The sequence below is a fragment of the Drosophila biarmipes genome, chromosome 2L (genome assembly GCF_025231255.1).
Source record: "Drosophila biarmipes strain raj3 chromosome 2L, RU_DBia_V1.1, whole genome shotgun sequence".
Taxonomy (NCBI): domain Eukaryota; kingdom Metazoa; phylum Arthropoda; class Insecta; order Diptera; family Drosophilidae; genus Drosophila; species Drosophila biarmipes.
The window spans coordinates 11,464,647-11,481,931 of NC_066612.1; the positions used below are offsets into that span (position 1 = coordinate 11,464,647).

Sequence of the window (17,285 nt, forward strand, 5' to 3'; positions counted from 1 at the left end):
GGAGAAACGAAACATCAGGTAGCTGGCCACCACTTCCTCGTCGTAGTTTCCGAGGACTCCGTTTAGACCCTCAAAATACGCTAAGTCCTTCGCCGATAACTCAAAACTGGAATCAAAGGGGCGTCCAATGAGAGTCTCCAGATACTTATCCAGCTGTATATCGGTCCTATTTTCAAAGTCTTCAAGAGTTAATTCCTCCAAGTAACCTGAAAGATCGCTCAGTTCCTGGAGATCAGAGTTAAGTTTGTCAATGCTTCTGGCCAAAGGAGCAGCTCTGCTGGAGCTCACTCCGATATCAAATAACACGGACTCAATGCTAATCATGTTTCCAAGGTAGGGTTGTCCCAGAACTATAGAAAACTGGTCACTGCTAGCATAGTTGGGTTCCACATTCAACGCGATTAGAATATTAGCTCCGAAGCGTCTTAGACGTGCAATGGTCTCCAGCCACTGGAACTGCTGCTTGGGCCACTGAGTGCCAGGAGGTGCGAACTGGGGCCAGGTCAGATTCTCAGCCGGGGAAACCAGCTGCAGATAGTGCCGCAGTGTTTTGGTGTCACTAGGCGCAGTGAGACAGGTGTTGTAGAAGCGCCAGACCTTCTCCTCCACGGAATTCTCGTCGATGAAAACTCGCTCCTTGAGTAGATCGAACAAGGTCTGCAGCTTGGCATAGTACTGGTGCCTGAGAATGTCACCCATATCAGAATCTCCATCATCATTGTGTTGGTCTGCAAAATGCCCAGTGGTGTAGTTTTGGAAGTCCTCGCAGGGATCGGCACTAAGGTTCACATTCTGTTTTATGTAGTTAAGGATGCGCCTATTGGGGGACCTACTAAGTCTGGACCCGGATGCAAAGCTAAGCAAAAGCAAAAGGCAGCAGATGCGAACTATTCTCTCCATTTTTGTCGAAAAACTGATGCTTCCGTAGCAGAAGCAGGGGATTATATAGCCAACTGATAACGCAGGGCTCACACGCGGGCGTCGAAGATTATTTTTTGTGGCGATAACTCTTTCTTGGGAAGGCCAACGAGTGTTATTTTCAGTTGAACTACAAAAAAACATTCTAGAAAATACCCATCCATACCAAGCTGCCCCTCTTCCAGGCATCCAAGACCCTTTTGCGATACAATTAGCACGTTAAAGCTTTGCCTCTCCCCAATAATGCCCAGCGGCAACTCGTTCGTCTGACATTTTGACAGATTTGATGGCGCTTGAAGTTTGTGTCGTTTGCCACCTTTGAGTAATCTGCAACTAAATTAGAAGCGCGGCCATCACAAAAGTTTTATCTGACAAATACATTTCAATTGTTGGCATGCTCCAGCCAGTCCTTACGGTCCCCTGCAAGTCGGGGGCTTCTGGGATGACAAATGAAACTGAAAAGTTTAATGAACCACAGCAACAGTGGCAAAATGCGGAATGCCATCGAGCATAATGAGCGCCCACTGGCGGGGAAATTCGGCAATTAAATTTTGCTTAGCTGCCACGCCCTCCACTCCGCCGGCGGCCACAACTCAATCCCCCCGCCCCCTCGCATTTTGCCGGACTCGGCACAGAAGTTGTCAAAATTAACAAAACGCGGGGCTTCTCATTAATCTCTGTCTCCCAGGATGGGAACAAACTCGGCACGCTGGCCGGCAGGACGACTGACTGGGTGAGTGAATGAATGAATGGCTGAACGAATGGCCAGTCCAGTGCACAATGCTCATCTCCTCGTCATAAAAATGAAAAATATACTCGAAATGACAGCAAAAAGTTGTTGCGTGGTCCCGCCTCCCAACGCCCCCCATCGCCTCCGTTCTCCAGATGCCATCTGGTGCGTGTCGGCGGTGGCGCTGGGAAGCGGGAAAATAGGAAAACTCGAGGGGCACTATGAGAGCACCGCACTGGAGAGTTAATCATTTTCCTGCAGTCATTTGTTTGATGGCCATCCGTTGTTTTATTTCGCCAGCTTTGGTGTCATAAATGTGCCACACTGCATGTGCTGGCGAAATGCGTATACGCAGCGTTGGCCTCTGCGAACGGGGAGTGTCACGAAGGAAGATCAAAACCAGATGCCGCTGCTAACCAACTTCTTAAGTAGTGCACATAAAAGTATTAGCAAAGCAGAATATTATTTGGTTCTCAGAAAATAGTTCTTGTTTACCAGTTGAAAAGACATTCAAATTCTCCCGAACTGTTTTCTCTGGGGATTTTTTGTTTGAGCATAATCAAATTACTGATAGCCAGTGTATTACGTCAAAAGTTCAAAATTCTGGTGACTCAAGTTTGATAATGATTTGGCCAGGAACTAATCATTTTTCGGCTGAATTAGATTTAATCAGTGTAATGGAAGTTCAAGATTAATTGTCAGCCAACTAAAGGTTACTTAGTCTTAAATTCAAATAAAATAGTTCTTGTTTTCTAGTTGAAAAGACATTAGAGTTCCTCCAAACTCTTTTCTCCGGTTCATCAGTATGTTTTGCATGCCGGTAATTTTTTTGTTTCAGCATAATAAAATTTCTACTGTAGTTATAGCACCAGTGTATTACGTCAAGCTCAAACTTCTGGTGAATCATGCTTGATTGGTTGAATGACATTTAATCAGTGAGTTTAAAGTTCAAGGTGAATTGTCAGCCGAAATAAAGTGCTTTTAGTGAATTTAATGATAGAAACCTCTGTATGAAGTAGATGTTTGTACAATTTACACGATTTTTATAGAAACGAATAGAATTGGAAAATTGCGTGAGAAAGCTCCTATAATAGAAACAGAGTAAACTGAAATCCTTGAGGTAGTCCATAAAATGCCGGATATTAACATGGAATTTGTCAGGCTTCTGAGCTTTCAGCAAGGGCTTGGAAATGCCAGAGGAGCACCTGGAAAATGCTCCTTTAAATGCATTGCAATTAATTTAATGAAATTAGGCTTTCGTTTGACTCCTGCTCGGGTTTTGCAAGGACATTGAAGGCGACGTCATTGCCCTCATTTCGGCACAGGGCAATGCAGTCGATCGGCGGAGGATTCAACAAATGGCCAGGACCAGAGCACTGGAGCACTGTTTGCTCAATTATTTAGAGCGTGTCCTGGCCCATGCAGCTGGCCATGCATAAATAATGGCAAAGCCAGCCAGTGTGTCCCAAAACAGAAAACAATTGAGAGAATTCCCCACGTGCCGGCTGGCCATGTGTCGGCAATTGAAACTCAATTTAGTCAACTGGCAAAAACAACACGGTGGCGGTGGGGAATCTGGGAGAAAAATGGGGCAGCAAAATGCATTTTTACAATTTTCACGCCAATTGCCATAAAAGCTGTAAGTGAAATACTTAAATGCAGCCACCTCGGTTCGCCGGGGACTGGCACTCTGACTCTGTGATTCACTCTACACTTCCAGAGCTCCATCGCCCCATGTCCTCCTCCTAAAAACCTCGTCCTCTGCTATTGGGTTTCCGGTTTCCTTTACAGCTTTGGCCGTTTCCTGCGCGGCAGTCGGCTCACGTTTTTGGGCAATGTGTCGCGACAATCAACAAGCCGCGCAAATGTTCCTATTGCCATTTCGGGTACCCAGCACGGAACGGCGGCTGGGAAGGGCTCTGAGATTGCTGGCACACGGCCCGAATTCGGCTTGGTAAATTTTAAATGGTTTGCTGAAGGTCTAGAAACAAAGTGACAGTTCTAAGAACTAAATAAAGAATCTCAAAAGTGGCTTAAAGTAAACACAACATTTGAAAAGTGGCTTTAAAATTGATATGGCTGGGTACTTGAAAACCTTAATGACAATATTTATTATAATTCGTATGTTTGCTTTATAAATTATTGTATTTAAAATTTATATGTGCTTTTAAAAATATATTTAAATATATTTATATATTTTAAATGCCATTATCTAACTCATAACTCTTTAAAATACACAAATTAAGCATCGCATGAGTAAAAGCAACTAGCCAACAATGAATTAAAGAGTTATGGCATTTATAAAGTATAATGCGAATATTTAAGGCCCTCATAACCCATCCATCAACATCAATCCGGTAATACCAGCCCGGCTTCCATCAGTGCTGGGTACTGGGCACCCATTAGTCCATCATCCCGCCCTTAAATCCCGCCAAGCTTTCGCCTCTGCGGTGAGCGGAATGGAGCACCGAGTGCCGCCTGGGCGGGCAATTAAATACTTTGGCGCGCAGGATGCGGCGAAAGTTTAAAACAAATAGCCCAAACAGCCAGGACAACAACACGAACAATTAATGTGAATTTATTTTTCGGACTCATTTGGCGGTAATTGCCGAGCGTCAGCGAGAGCAAACAGAAAGAAATCGCATATTTTGCGTGCGAGGGTTGCGAAAAGAGTTGCTTCCGCCTCGCCTGCCAATGGGCCACAAACCGGTGAATCTGCCCTGGGAGGGGAGCTCGTAATATCCGTAGAATTTCTACCCACTTATTTACGATGAATTTTGGGACAGCCTACGCAGTAAAGGGGGCTTAACAGCGGGCTCCTCTTTTCACCCCTTCGGCCATTCCGGCCATCATTTAGGCTGTTTTACGATCTGCAATTGTGCGGCGACTCCTTCGGCGGCAACCACTGTAAATAACTTTGCTCATTTGAACATTTATTGGTGACGCAAACGGCCTGTAGCTCAGTTTCGCTTTCGGTTTGCGCCCGTCCGCTCGGCCTTATGGCCGATTTTTACTTGTGTTAATTTCCTGTAACATGGAAATTACCCCCAGAAAATGAGACACTTGGCCCCGAGGACTGGTCTGCCGAAAACACACTCGCAGGCACATAAAAAGCCGGCTACATAAAGTATGATGAAGGGCACTTAAGGCATCCCAACTCGCTGACATCCATCAAATATGTAGGTACACAGCATGCATAAATGGATGGCAAACACATGCAAGCAGCCACTGTGCACTCGGGGGGCGTGGGTGACACGCCTTTTGTTTTCATAAATATTAAAGTGAGCAAACCTTTGCCGAGGCCTGTTTGCCAATCCGTGCAATTTCATTTGGCCCAAAACGACAGCACTGAATTTATGTGCACAAATGCAAACTTTGTCGAGGCATTTCCTTAGCCTAGTTCCTGCATTCGGCACTGCTGCTGCAATATAATTCATAGAAAATATACGCAATTTCAGCGCTCTTGCAAAGCGACAAGGTGTAACAGTTGCCAATTCTGAAATCGCAATTCAAATGAAGTTTCCAAAATATGCGGAATATTATTACGAGTGGCGGGGATTTTGTTTTCCCCAGCTGCCTTAGCCTGAATATGGCAAGGAAGCGCAGGAGGCAGCCTAATATTTCGACATTTGCAGTGCCGCACCAGCCATCGACTGGCAATCCATCCCAGATTTGTGGCATGCACCGCAGAGAGTGCAATTGAAAGCGATGTGGCAGCGTCATTAATCAAGCTGCTCAACTGCGAAAGCGATTTGCCCCCAGAAAACTGCTCCTCCACCTGCACGGCCCGAATCTGTTCGCAATTTGGATGAGCAGACAAATGACTGGGGAGCTGGCGGTGCAGATGATCTGGCTGCAATGAAATATGATTTGGAGGCGTTAGGTTGTCAGCCGCAAAAGGTGGATTTAGTACACCCGTATCCCTGTTCCCCATGTCTTTTTGCGGTCAAAGGTTGTGGCAAATTTATTTGTTTTGTGGCATGGTTCCGGGGGTAAAAGAAAGTTCAGAAATTTCATCAGTTTCAAGAGCATGACGCACAGGAATTCATCCAGCGCTGCATTTCGATTGCCTTGCTGTTTAGTTCCCCCCTTCTAAGCGAGAACAATTCTCGGATTTTACAAGCCCACTCGACTGACCTCCAAAAATATGCCACACAATTGTGGCACACACACGCCCAGGGTCCCGAACAGCTGGCTTTTCGGGGCAAAAGCGATTCCATTCATGAACATTTTTACACAAAATTACATTTGCCCAGCCCCTGGCTAACTAGCAGGCAGTCGAGAAGTCAGGACAACCGAAAAGGCAGGCATTTTCGGTAAATTACTCGGACAAATTCCAGTGGCGGGGGGATGCCACAGTAGCGTAGTTTTGGGGCGGGAAACTTGTTCAAAGACCTACAATATCAATGAATCTTTGATGCCAACCTTACGACCCCCAGTAGCGACTCCCCGACTCTGCATCGCGTGTGTGTTTAATTTGTGTTGTCTTCTCATTAATAATGGAAGACCCTTTCGGAGAGTAACTAACACCGCATCAGATTCCCTTTTCGAGGACCTGGCCTATGACCACGCCCATCCCCACAGCCCACTGCCAAATAAAAGAGGAGTCGAACAGAAGGACGCATAATCTGTGGGTGGGAACTCAATTTTGCACACATGGCCACATGCGCTTTGGCGTACAAGTGGAATACAAATTTAATCTGCCGGTTTTCTGGGATTTTCTCATTTGTACCAGATTATAATCGCTCGCAGTGGTTCAAAAAAGCGAACGGGGCGCAGCAGTAGTACGCGTTCTTTGTTCTATCGATAGGCCGGCACTTTCTCCTTTCACTCGGGTTAAAGGGCCTTGCGTGGGTCCCTCGTTAATGAGTTGCCTAGAGATTGCCAAGAGGATGGAGGGCACTACTGTTGATGATGATAATGATGATGTGAAACTGAACATGAATGGGGCTCAAACAGGGCTCAATTGGATGTGATTGGGTTTGCCCCGGACTGCTTTGCCCATCTCGATTCTAAGGAATTCCATTCAACAGATTTCCACTTAAACTGTTTGAAGTCCTGCAGGAGGTTTGTGGAATTTAGGCAAGTGCAAAAAACTTGAGACAGTCTATTGGAAAAAAATTAACATTTATTAATCAAGAAAGGATATTGTTATTCAATGTTCAATGTAAAATTCAATGGGACCAAGGTTGTGAGTAGGGAATGAAACAAAATTGTATTTTTTAGTTTATCCAAATTTTTAAAACTTTTGATCTTAGCCACCTACCTGATTTGACATTTTTCCGAAATCAAGAAACTGAACTTTGGCATGCCGAAGTTTGAATACCCTTGCAGTTTTGAGAAATAGTGATTGTTATTTAAGTTAGCACTAAATGGATTATATTATAGTAATTATTACAAAGTAATATACATCGAAGTATATGAGTATTTCCGAAGCTATCATATACTTAATATACTACTATTTCATTCATATTTTCATATTCGTAACTAAAGAAAGGGTCTGCCTTATTTATGCTATATACATAAGTTAAACTCTAAGGGGACATTCAACCGTGGTAGCAAACCTAAAGCGGAATCAATTCCAAGCATTACTGGCATTCCTAGAGCAACACAAAGAAGCATATATATTGCCACTTTCCAACTCCTTCTAGCATCTTTCGAGAGAATTTATAGACCTTCTCGTTGACTTCTAACATATGCATAATTTTTCAAGAGCATAGTCGTCGTGGTGCCGGGCCATAAAAGGGAATCTCCGAGTGCTTTTAATTTGTCCTACCAAATGTTGAGACTAGACAGGACCTCCCACCCCCATCACCCATCACCCACACATATACATATATCTCGTTACTTAGCGCACATTTAATTTTGTTACGCACACACAAACAAATAGAACGGCTGGGTGAAAGCGGAGAAAGTGAGGGCGAGAGTGAGAAGGGGGAAAACTTTGGCGCACCAGAAAACTATGTAGCAATTTATAACTTTTCCCAGCTGGGTGGGTGCTTTTCCAGGGCGGCGGAGGCCGAGGCGGCGGCGGGCTTCCCTTTTGGCAAACGATAATGAGACTTCGTGCCAAATTATTTAAGAGTTGAACGTGGAAAGCAGCGGAGGCAAACACAAAAGTAAATCAAAAATTTCCGGAAAACCGGATTGCGATTAATAAAAGCGAAGCACTTAGCCAGATTAGGCTTACAATGGAGTAACAATTGTTAATTACATTTCGCCAGCAAAGTTTGCGTAATCCAACTAGTGAATAATTTAAATGTACCCCTTAAATTCGCCTGCCAAAAAGGTGAGTGTGGCGTTGCCGAATTCAAATTATTTTGCGTATTAAATTTTGCGGTTACCATGCAGCTGAATTAATGGCCAAGTCGCCGGCTCCATCATCATCGTCGTCGGCGGCTTTGGTGCCGAAATTGAATTTGCCAGTGACTGAGCCGCAAACGCTGAAACCGCGATCAAAATCTAGCCACGCATTTAATAAAAGAGCCGCTCCCCGAAAACCCCGGGCACCCCGTGCTTTTGCTTTCTCCCCCGCCTAACCGAGCGGTTGCGAAAAATCTGCGTACACGACGAGCACTGGAATATTCATTTCAAATGCGCAAAGTGTTTTGTGGACTACATAGAGTCATACAGAGCGGTTCCCACATCTACATATATGCCCGAACGTACAGCCGTGGCTTTGGGGACTTGGTAGGGGCTTAAGCCTTATAAATTAGCGGTTAGATGGGGCGTCATAAATCGTGCGATTAATTTTAAAGTGCTCGTGCGGCTGCCGGTTGCCCGTGAAGAGCCCCCATATGAGTTCTAACCCCGGGCATTGTGACGATTTAAGCCGCTGACCAAGGTTGACACTTGCTCAAACAAGGGCCAGGGATTAGTTTGAAATTTACAAGGTATCGTTCTTATTAAAACGGGTCTACTGTCAAATATGTACTGGTCATAATATACCCAATTTTACAATAGTTACTCCAACTGAAAATATATTATTTAACGAGAAAGTTACCTTTCGCTGTTCCAAAGTTCCAAATATAAATAGCAAAGTTGGAGTAAACAATGGTAGCCAAACAATAGTCTAGTTTGAATTGGCGAGTGTGGGATTTAGTAAAACCATCGGTTTTAAGCCCTACTTTGCCGTTTCCACATGAGAGATCCTAACCGATGACAAGCCACCAGCTCGGGTAAACAGGAACCTCTCGAAATCGCAGCCCACCTTCAGCCTGCCCCCAGCAGCAACTCCTCGAAATTTATGTATCTAATTAAATGGGAAGCTGGAGTGGAAAAAATGCGAGGGTCCTGAAATGGGGGACTACAAGGCCGAGCAAGGCCCGTATATAGGTACTACATGCTAAGCGCTTCGCCTAACTTCGTTTCGCATAAATTTTGCCAGAGCCCCGGCGGAGATGATGGGATGGGCACGCATTATGTTTGTTTATGCTCGAGAGCTGCATTTTTATGTTCTGTCGACGAGTCGGGCAAGTGGCCTGTGGGCGGGAGGCTCAACTGCGGCCACTCCATCAGTTGGTACACTGCACTGCATAACAGCGGGATGTCCGCAGTCCGAACTGCGGCCGAATAGGCCAAAAGACCCGCTACAGTGGTCTAAAATCGCATTCGTTGCGGCTGGCGGACCATGAAATCTCTGGAATGTCCAATCGATTGCCGTCCGTTTCAATTCGACTTGCAACCGAGGCGATGAGGGCCGCCTTTCTGCTCGTCTTTGGGGCTTTCTGCCTGGCCGCATTCCCGGCGAAAAGCGATATTTTTGAAGAGCCGGAGATTTAGGAAATGTTCTACTATCCCCTCTACATCGGCAATGTGACTGCGGACTTCCTTCATCGGCACAGGGGCAAAATAGACTGTATGCAGCGGATTGCAGGGCGGGGAACGAACGAGATAGACAAGTACGAGACCACGATTAGGGCCTGCTCAAGGAACTACAACGTAACGCTCGACTTCCATCACATACTGGACGCGATGACGGACCGCGATTTCTCACTACTCTGCAGCCCCCAAATCAGGGCCGTGGTCAGAGGTCAAAGCTGTGGCAAAAACATCCTGCTGGCCTTGATATGCGACACGTACGGCTCGGTAGTGGACTTTGCGGCCTGCTTTCATGGTAACAGCGATCATGTCGAAGATAGCGATTCCGAAATTGAGCAAACGAATTGATCGGTTTTTAACACATTTATAACTTTGAAAATTCTACTTTTAAATTTAAGATAACTTGACTTTCTTTTATTTCCTAACTTTTCCTTGATTTCGTTTATTAATTCATCGGCTTTACATAGTTAATATTGACGTTGTTGTGTTTACTTAAATATATTGTTTAAGTTTAAGGTATTTCATACAATAATACGTTTTTGACTTCACTAAAATAAATCATTCTAATTAAAATTGAATTTAAAAATAATTTTGAATTTACTATCTAACAGTTGTAATCTTTCATCTAATTATTCAATAACTTGTTTTTTATTTTATCTAAATTTTTTTAGAATGATAAGAAATTATGTATATATAAATATTTTTGTATTTTTTAAAGTTTAAATATTTTTTAATAATATTTTTAACTTATTTTGGTTTTTTCATAAACTATAGGAGGAGGCATTTTCTTATTTATTTGGAAAGTTGTTTTGCATCCACTGTGCTGGAAAACTCTCTTCGTTGCTTGCCTTTTAGCTTAGCTGTTGGCTGCTGGCGATGTTTTTTAATAAAATTAGCCCCGACATTGGATGCTTGTTTATGCTGCAAAGGGGGGCGGAGTGGGTGAACCAAGAGCAGTGTGGAGCCGAGCGGAGTTCGGCCTAACCACCCACTCGCACTCCCAGTCCCCCGACGACCCCACGACCCTCGTGATGCACAGCCATGGGTGTGGATGCCTGTACTTGACTGCTTATTATGCATGAATTTCAAATGAAGTCGCGAACGTGACACAAACATGCTGCATGGCGATGCGGCGCCCTTTGCCAACTAACTGGCCACCCATCGCCAGGCCACCCATCGCCAGGCCACCGCCCACCCAACCACCCGACGGCCCACAAAAATTTACACATTCGCAGTGCGATATGCATTTAATATGAGAGCGAACGAATCGGGGACTCGGGCATCCCAGTTGGATTCGTTCTGGAAATGCCCGAAAAATTGAAAAACACATCAAGCTCATTGAGAGCTAAATGGAAATAGGTCCTAATGCGTTCGTGACGGTGAGTGTGTGTGTGTGTGTGATATGGCGGAAACGGAAATAAAGATGGTCGAAATGTTATGCGTAATGAAATTGGGCTCTTTGGGTGTTGATTTTTTATGGCTCTTAAGTGGTCCTTAGACAAAAGCGCAATGGGGTAGGCCACGAATCCACAAGACATGCTTCGGTACAATTGAAATTCCCCTGATCTGATCCTATTTCTGGGTCCCAAAATTAAAGAAGATGTCTTCGGTGGGGAAAAAGGGATCTCATTATCCTAGGCAAACTTTGTCGTGAGCCAATTTCTGTTGGCAATTAAACACTCCAGCATCTTGGCAGCCATCCAGGATGTCAGATGTCGCCGGCGAGTGTTGATAATGCACTCGCTCAGGAAAAGCGTTTACAGTTATTTTCCCGGCTTAATGATATGCAAATACATATAAACAAAGACGGCGAATGGCAACGAGAGCCGTTAATTGCCTTCCCTTTGTTGCTGTTGTTATTGCCGCACCCTTTGCCGTCCCGCTGGGGTGGCTATTAACATTTAATTAAACGCCTTTTGGCGTCAAAAGACAGCCGGAGCGACATAATTACAAGCCAGTTACACACATTTTTCTAAGCGAATTTCTGCTCAAAATCCGTGAGAGGACCCCCGGTCGCAGCAAATCCACACCCCGCTGCTTGCATTATTGTTTAATTGCAATTAGTGCCAAGCAGGCAGCGGACTCCAAAATGATAATAACGAGCCGTGTGTCGGTTCATGCATAATGCAAAGGCCGAGCAGGTCCCACACATTGCAATTAAGTCGCCAAAAGCTGGCTGCACTGCGAGAAATCGCACCAGGTGTGCAGTGAAATGCAGAGCGGGTAAACCATTGGTTTTATTAACATTTTTATATATTTTCTTTTTTTCTGGTAGCTACATAGCTTATTTATCCCAAAAGTCAACAAAGTCGACAGAATATTCATTCTTGACATGTTCAAAATATATTGGTTGCCTTCGTATCCTATACAAAAATAAATGTATACGTTTTTCACTCAAAACAAATATTGGAAAAATGACAGAAAAGTAAAATTTCAAAAAATGCTTACCATTCTATTGATCTTAGAGAGTAAAATTTGTTTAAATATAATTAACATACTATATCAATAGTACAATAAAATAAAAAAATAATGCACAATTATTCACTAATTCAATTGCAGGTGTCTAAAAGTGTGCAACAAATAAATTACCTATTTCTTTCTGATAGAATTCATTGTACCTAAGAGCATAAAGTATACTCCTGCCGACTTTTAGACACCTCAAATTAATCTAAAAGTAATTTTTAGTGTGCTCTTTTCTCCCAGTGCAACCCCCATTGTGACTGATTTGGTTGGTGTTGCTGTTGTTGTTGCTGTGTAGCTTTTGCTGATGCTGTCGAACGGCGTGCTGAAAGTATCTCTTTGGCAGCCAAGTCGAGTCGGGCCTTCAAGTGTGTGTTGCCACTTGAGTTCTCCAGCTGCTACTTCTCGGAGCTCTTGCCTTCCACTTCCACTTCTACTTCTACTGCCAGTTCCACCTCCACCTGCACCTCCGCCTGGTCCTCCCCCGCTTTTGGCCCTCGTTCACTTCTTGGCATGGAGAGTGCCTCAGTCGCCTTGAGAGTGTGTTAGATTATTTTTATGTGTTTTCCTCGGGCCTTCTTTTCGCATGCCTAAGTAGTTAGTTTAATAAATTGCATTGCTTAGGTAAGCGGCGTTGAGAGGCAGTCGCCTGTCTGCAACTTGACTTGAACAACAATTTACGGATTTTCAGCATTTGAATTGCTAAGCATTTGAGAAAGTTTCCCCCAAGTTTTCATTGAATAAGTTGATTTTTGTTTTGTCTCCCCTTGGTGTTGTCTACTTGATGAACGAGTTCATTTCGGCTCTCTGTCCACAACAGTCCCAGCACACTTAACGTTGAACTACCCGCAGAAATCACGTATACGCCAAGGTGGCGCAGCAGCACAGCGCTCAAAGAATTCCGCTTTCCAATGGGAGAGGAGCACACAATGCATCACAATAGTAATTAACAATTTACCGAACCCCTTGCACACAATTGCAGGACGAATTTCTGTGTGTGAGGTATCCGTTTCAGCCAAGGTTAAAGTAAGTGCCCATAAATTTTTAAAAACCAACTGAAAGCGAAAAAACACTTAGCATTCAAGGTGCCAAAAGCGAAACGACCAAAATGTAGCAAAACAAAAGAAGCCACCCACGGCGAAGCCAAGTTAAATAGTTTTAAATCATGCAAGGGACGACCCCAGAGACAAAAGCAGGGGGAGGGGGGGGAAAGGCAACAATGGTGGCCGGAGAAATCAAATGTCAACTTAACGCAAGGACAACTGCAGCTGGAGAAGTTCTAACCGACGCCCAAGGCCAAATTGATCAGGCCCGAGAGCCAGCGAGCTAGCGAAACTGGGTCAACACACCGCACAAATAAGTTGGCAGTAACTCACCCACACAGCGCAACAGCCACCACACCCCCACACACACACCTACGCACACACTGGCACACAGTCCCGATGCGCCCAGAAGTATGCACACTATTTGAGCCCAGTACCAGGGGTCCGTCAAGGCATTGTTCGGGCTCATACTTCATTCAATTAATTCGAATTTCGGTTTCAATTATGCCTGATTTGCGCCCAGGCACAGGGCCTAGGGTTCTTTAACCACTATATGTTTGAAATGTTTGCGACCGCAGATTAAAACGTTGAACTTCATTTAATAAAAACCGTGTTATTTCGGTATTTTGACATTCATTAAGATGTTCGTTAATCAAAGACTGACAATTAAGCATAAGACTTGCAATTGTTCTTTTAATTAGTTTGGGGAAAAGCATTAAATGAGTAATATATAATTTAAAACAATTTTTAAAAAGCCTGCTTGAACCCTTTATCAATCTTTTTATTTTAGATATATTTTTTTTACTAATATATATCACAGCTTTCTATTTTCTATTACTATTATATTTGCTTTTAAATTCAAATTATTAAAATTCAAATTATCTTTTTAAACTGAAACTTTCATAAAACTTAAGTACGCAATGTACTAAATACTGCTTCTACTAAAGACTGTAGTTTTTAATAGAATGAAAAAGGACATTCAAAATTAGATCATTAGCAATAATAAAACATTTATCTTTATTCAGTAATAATTTTTGATAGGATACATTTAAAAGTTAAAATCAGCAGAAAGCTATCCAAAGCTCATACTCGCCAAAGCAGTGTGAAATGCACTCGGTTAGCAGCTTAGTTGCTTATTAGTGTCACTTGTCGGTAGAACAAAGGACATTTCGGCCAGAATCCTTCGTTCCCGCCCACTGCCAACCCATAACGCCACATCAGGTCGCATTCCCAGTCCTATGCCTTGCATATTAATGCTCATGTAATAAACACAATCGTTCACCTTGACAGCCTGTGGGTTTGGTCAGTTCGTCAGTGGTCAGCGGTCAGTTCCAACTGGTTGCTCGGCCATGCCAAATTCATGGCCTGCTGGTCCTCCTGCTGGTCCTCCTGCTGGTCCTCCTGCTGGTCCTCCTGCTGCTGCTCCTGCTGTTCATTGTGAATCTGCTCCTCCACCGATTGCATAATTTAAACGCAATTCCGACATGAATTCGATTGCCACCATGAATGCGAACAGCTTGGACCCAAGCCAAAACCACCGAGGCACTGGGCAGCTGGAGAACTGGGAGCTGGGAACTGGAAACTGTAGGCCGTAGGTCGGGGAGCCGATGCATTCATGAATGAGTTGACACACTGTTGGGCTCAAATTTTGCGGCTGGCCTGTCAATATTTGTCCCCTGGCCCAACTGGTCACACCTCTTGTTGCTGTCGTTTCGCCTAATGGCGTGCAAATAGTTTTCACAATTGAGTTGTCAATTTATCAGCGTTCTCTGGGGATACGAAACTCGGTAGCTCTACTTCGGTCCTCGCAAATTCCCCAAAACTTTTTGCGCTCATCTCAAATATTTGCCATTGCCCATTTTACGGTTTGGTTTAACACAATGTACCAGGTGCCAGGACACCTCCTTCGGTTCCACCTGTTCGTCCTGTTCCACCTTACACTCTTCATGCGACTGTCCTCTGCGGGGGAGCTCTTACACAGTGGCACTTAATGACATTTTATGGCTGCCACCTTGGCCAGTCCCAAAACCAGGGAATTGCCGAGGAGCCAGGCCAAATTGTGTGGGAGCCAAAGCCATTTTCCGGAGGCCATAGAAGCAACTATGTAAGAGCACTTGAATGGAAATATAATACTAGTTGTATGAGACCACACTATCATAAGTGTGCCTTATCTTATTAACAATCAATAATTGTAATACTTAAGATATAGGGTATCAAATAAATACATATATAGAAAATTAACTAAGAAAACCAATTTTGGAGAGTCATTTTTAAGAAGTAGTCGTTAATTATTATGCCAATAACAGAGCATTAACTACTCCAATTTAGCAGCTCTCATTGGCACATTAAATCCCTTGTCCGCCACGCACCACAGCCATTCTGTCCAAAAGAGAAAATTCGTTTTATTTGGAGTCCCCAAAATGGTTTCAACCAATTAACTTTCGGCCAAAAAGGCATCATGCTGCCGAAGTACATGCCATTTTTATAATGACTTTTTCCGTAATGAGCCGCTCTGCCGCACTGCCAATAAGTGAGTCCGGTTATTAGTTTAATTTGCCAGAAAGTGCCATAAATCAGTGGCGAATATGATGCCCCCACTTGATTGCAACACGTTTTTCACTTCTCCTCTCTGATTGGGTTTTTCCCTCCTCTCCTTTTTTGCAGAAAGCTGTCAAGGACCTCATGAAAAGCGCCTGCTGAACCACCTGCTCTCCACATACAACACGCTGGAGCGACCGGTCGCCAACGAATCGGAGCCCCTGGAGGTCAAATTTGGACTGACGCTGCAGCAGATCATCGACGTGGTAAGTGGTCGCCGGGGATACGCCATCCTTTCGGCCAAGCTAACATTTTCGAAAGCATCAAATCGAATAACCCAGAAAAACTGTGAATACTCAGAAGCGTTCGCATGGGGCTCAGTCTCCATTCGCTGTCGGATACTCTTCCGAATCGAATGCAAACCCATGACTTATGTAACGTGAGCAGGCTATAAATTAACTATTATTGATTGCGTCTCTTATAGGATGAAAAGAATCAGATTCTGACCACAAATGCGTGGTTAAATTTGGTAAGTGACATGTACCCGTCGTTTTTGTGTCACCATCACAACAAAATGTATTCTTTAGGCCTGTTTTTTTGTTTCATTTCGATCGACTGTGATTTTTGTTTCCATTTTGAGGCTTCCGTTTTGTCAGGCGAAAAGCGACAAATTTTTTAAAACATATATGTAACTTGTGCCACCACCAAAACCACAAATTTCTTTCATTTCGTTTTCTCAGAGTTTGTTTTTGCCATTCAATAATTATTGCCCCTCGGGGGCTTCTTTATCAATAAATAAATACATATTTGCGTATGCATATGTGTTGTCTCAATTTGTCTGTGTGTGCGTGTGAGTCTGCGAGTATGTGTGTGCCAGAATTTCACGTTTGTTTGTTCTTTTGACATTTTATTTTGAAAGCAAGCGACGTTTCAATTAAAAGAACGTTAAAAACATACATATAACGATTGCAAGTACAGCACAAATTAAAACCACGTATAAAGAATTAATCTTTATAAATAACTGAGAATGTTTTGACGATGATTTAGAGCAGAGATTAATAAGATTTCTCTATTATTTATCCTGGAATTCATAAGAAAATCATGATATCATCAAATATAAATAACTGCAAATCAATTATAAATAGCTTGATGATGTTTTCGAGCAGAGATTCCTATGATTTCTCTATTACTTATCCTGAAATGTATACGAAAAGCAATATATTATCTGTGTTAGATGCAGTACTTTTTCTGGGTATGCAGACCTTTTCGGGTAATCCCATCGCCCCACATCTAAAACTTTTGATTTACACGAATTTCACTTGGAATGGACGTGAGGGCGGGAAAATAGCCTTCTGCTGGACAAGGGATGCCCGAAATGGCATCGCTAAATTGGCAGAAATGGCCGGGCATACCATAAACATAAACAAATAAATCAAAACAAAGGACCCCAAGGGACATAAATAAAATTTATATTTTTCTGAAGCGACAGCCATTTTTTCAGCGCGTTGTTTGCGCCCGGCCTCACCTGAAAACTCGCGTTGCAATCGTTGCAGACAGAGCAGGAAAACCCTTTTCAAAAAAAATTAATAGCCCCTCCAACCACCGAGCTATCCAATGTCCAGAGACAGATTTATGATTGCCCGTCAATTTTCAATTCCCGTAAAATAAAAAACTCACAACCCAACAACTTTTGAACCCATCTAATTGACGTTCCAATTAAAAAAGGATATGTTTCAAAGTTTAAGCTACATGAAAATATTTTCAATTGAATACAG

General features: G+C 43.4%; 1 protein-coding gene across 16 annotated transcripts in view; it reads left to right on the plus strand.

Moving 5' to 3' along the window:
• Positions 1-17,285, plus strand: part of LOC108032501 (neuronal acetylcholine receptor subunit alpha-7) — a 100,180-nt gene that overhangs the window by 51,958 nt on the left and 30,937 nt on the right. For 10 of the 16 annotated variants that reach the window (XR_007763570.1, XR_007763571.1, XM_050885666.1 and 7 more), the window contains exon 4: positions 15,637-15,776. Coding sequence is in view for 13 of the 16 variants with exons in the window: in XM_050885666.1 (XP_050741623.1) it covers positions 15,637-15,776 (140 nt within the window). In the remaining 3 variants the exon portion in view is untranslated. Of the gene's footprint in view, positions 1-15,636; positions 15,777-15,994; positions 16,040-17,285 lie in introns of those variants that run through there. The other 6 variants (XM_017106326.3, XM_050885665.1, XM_017106322.3 and 3 more) reach the window with 2 other exon arrangements.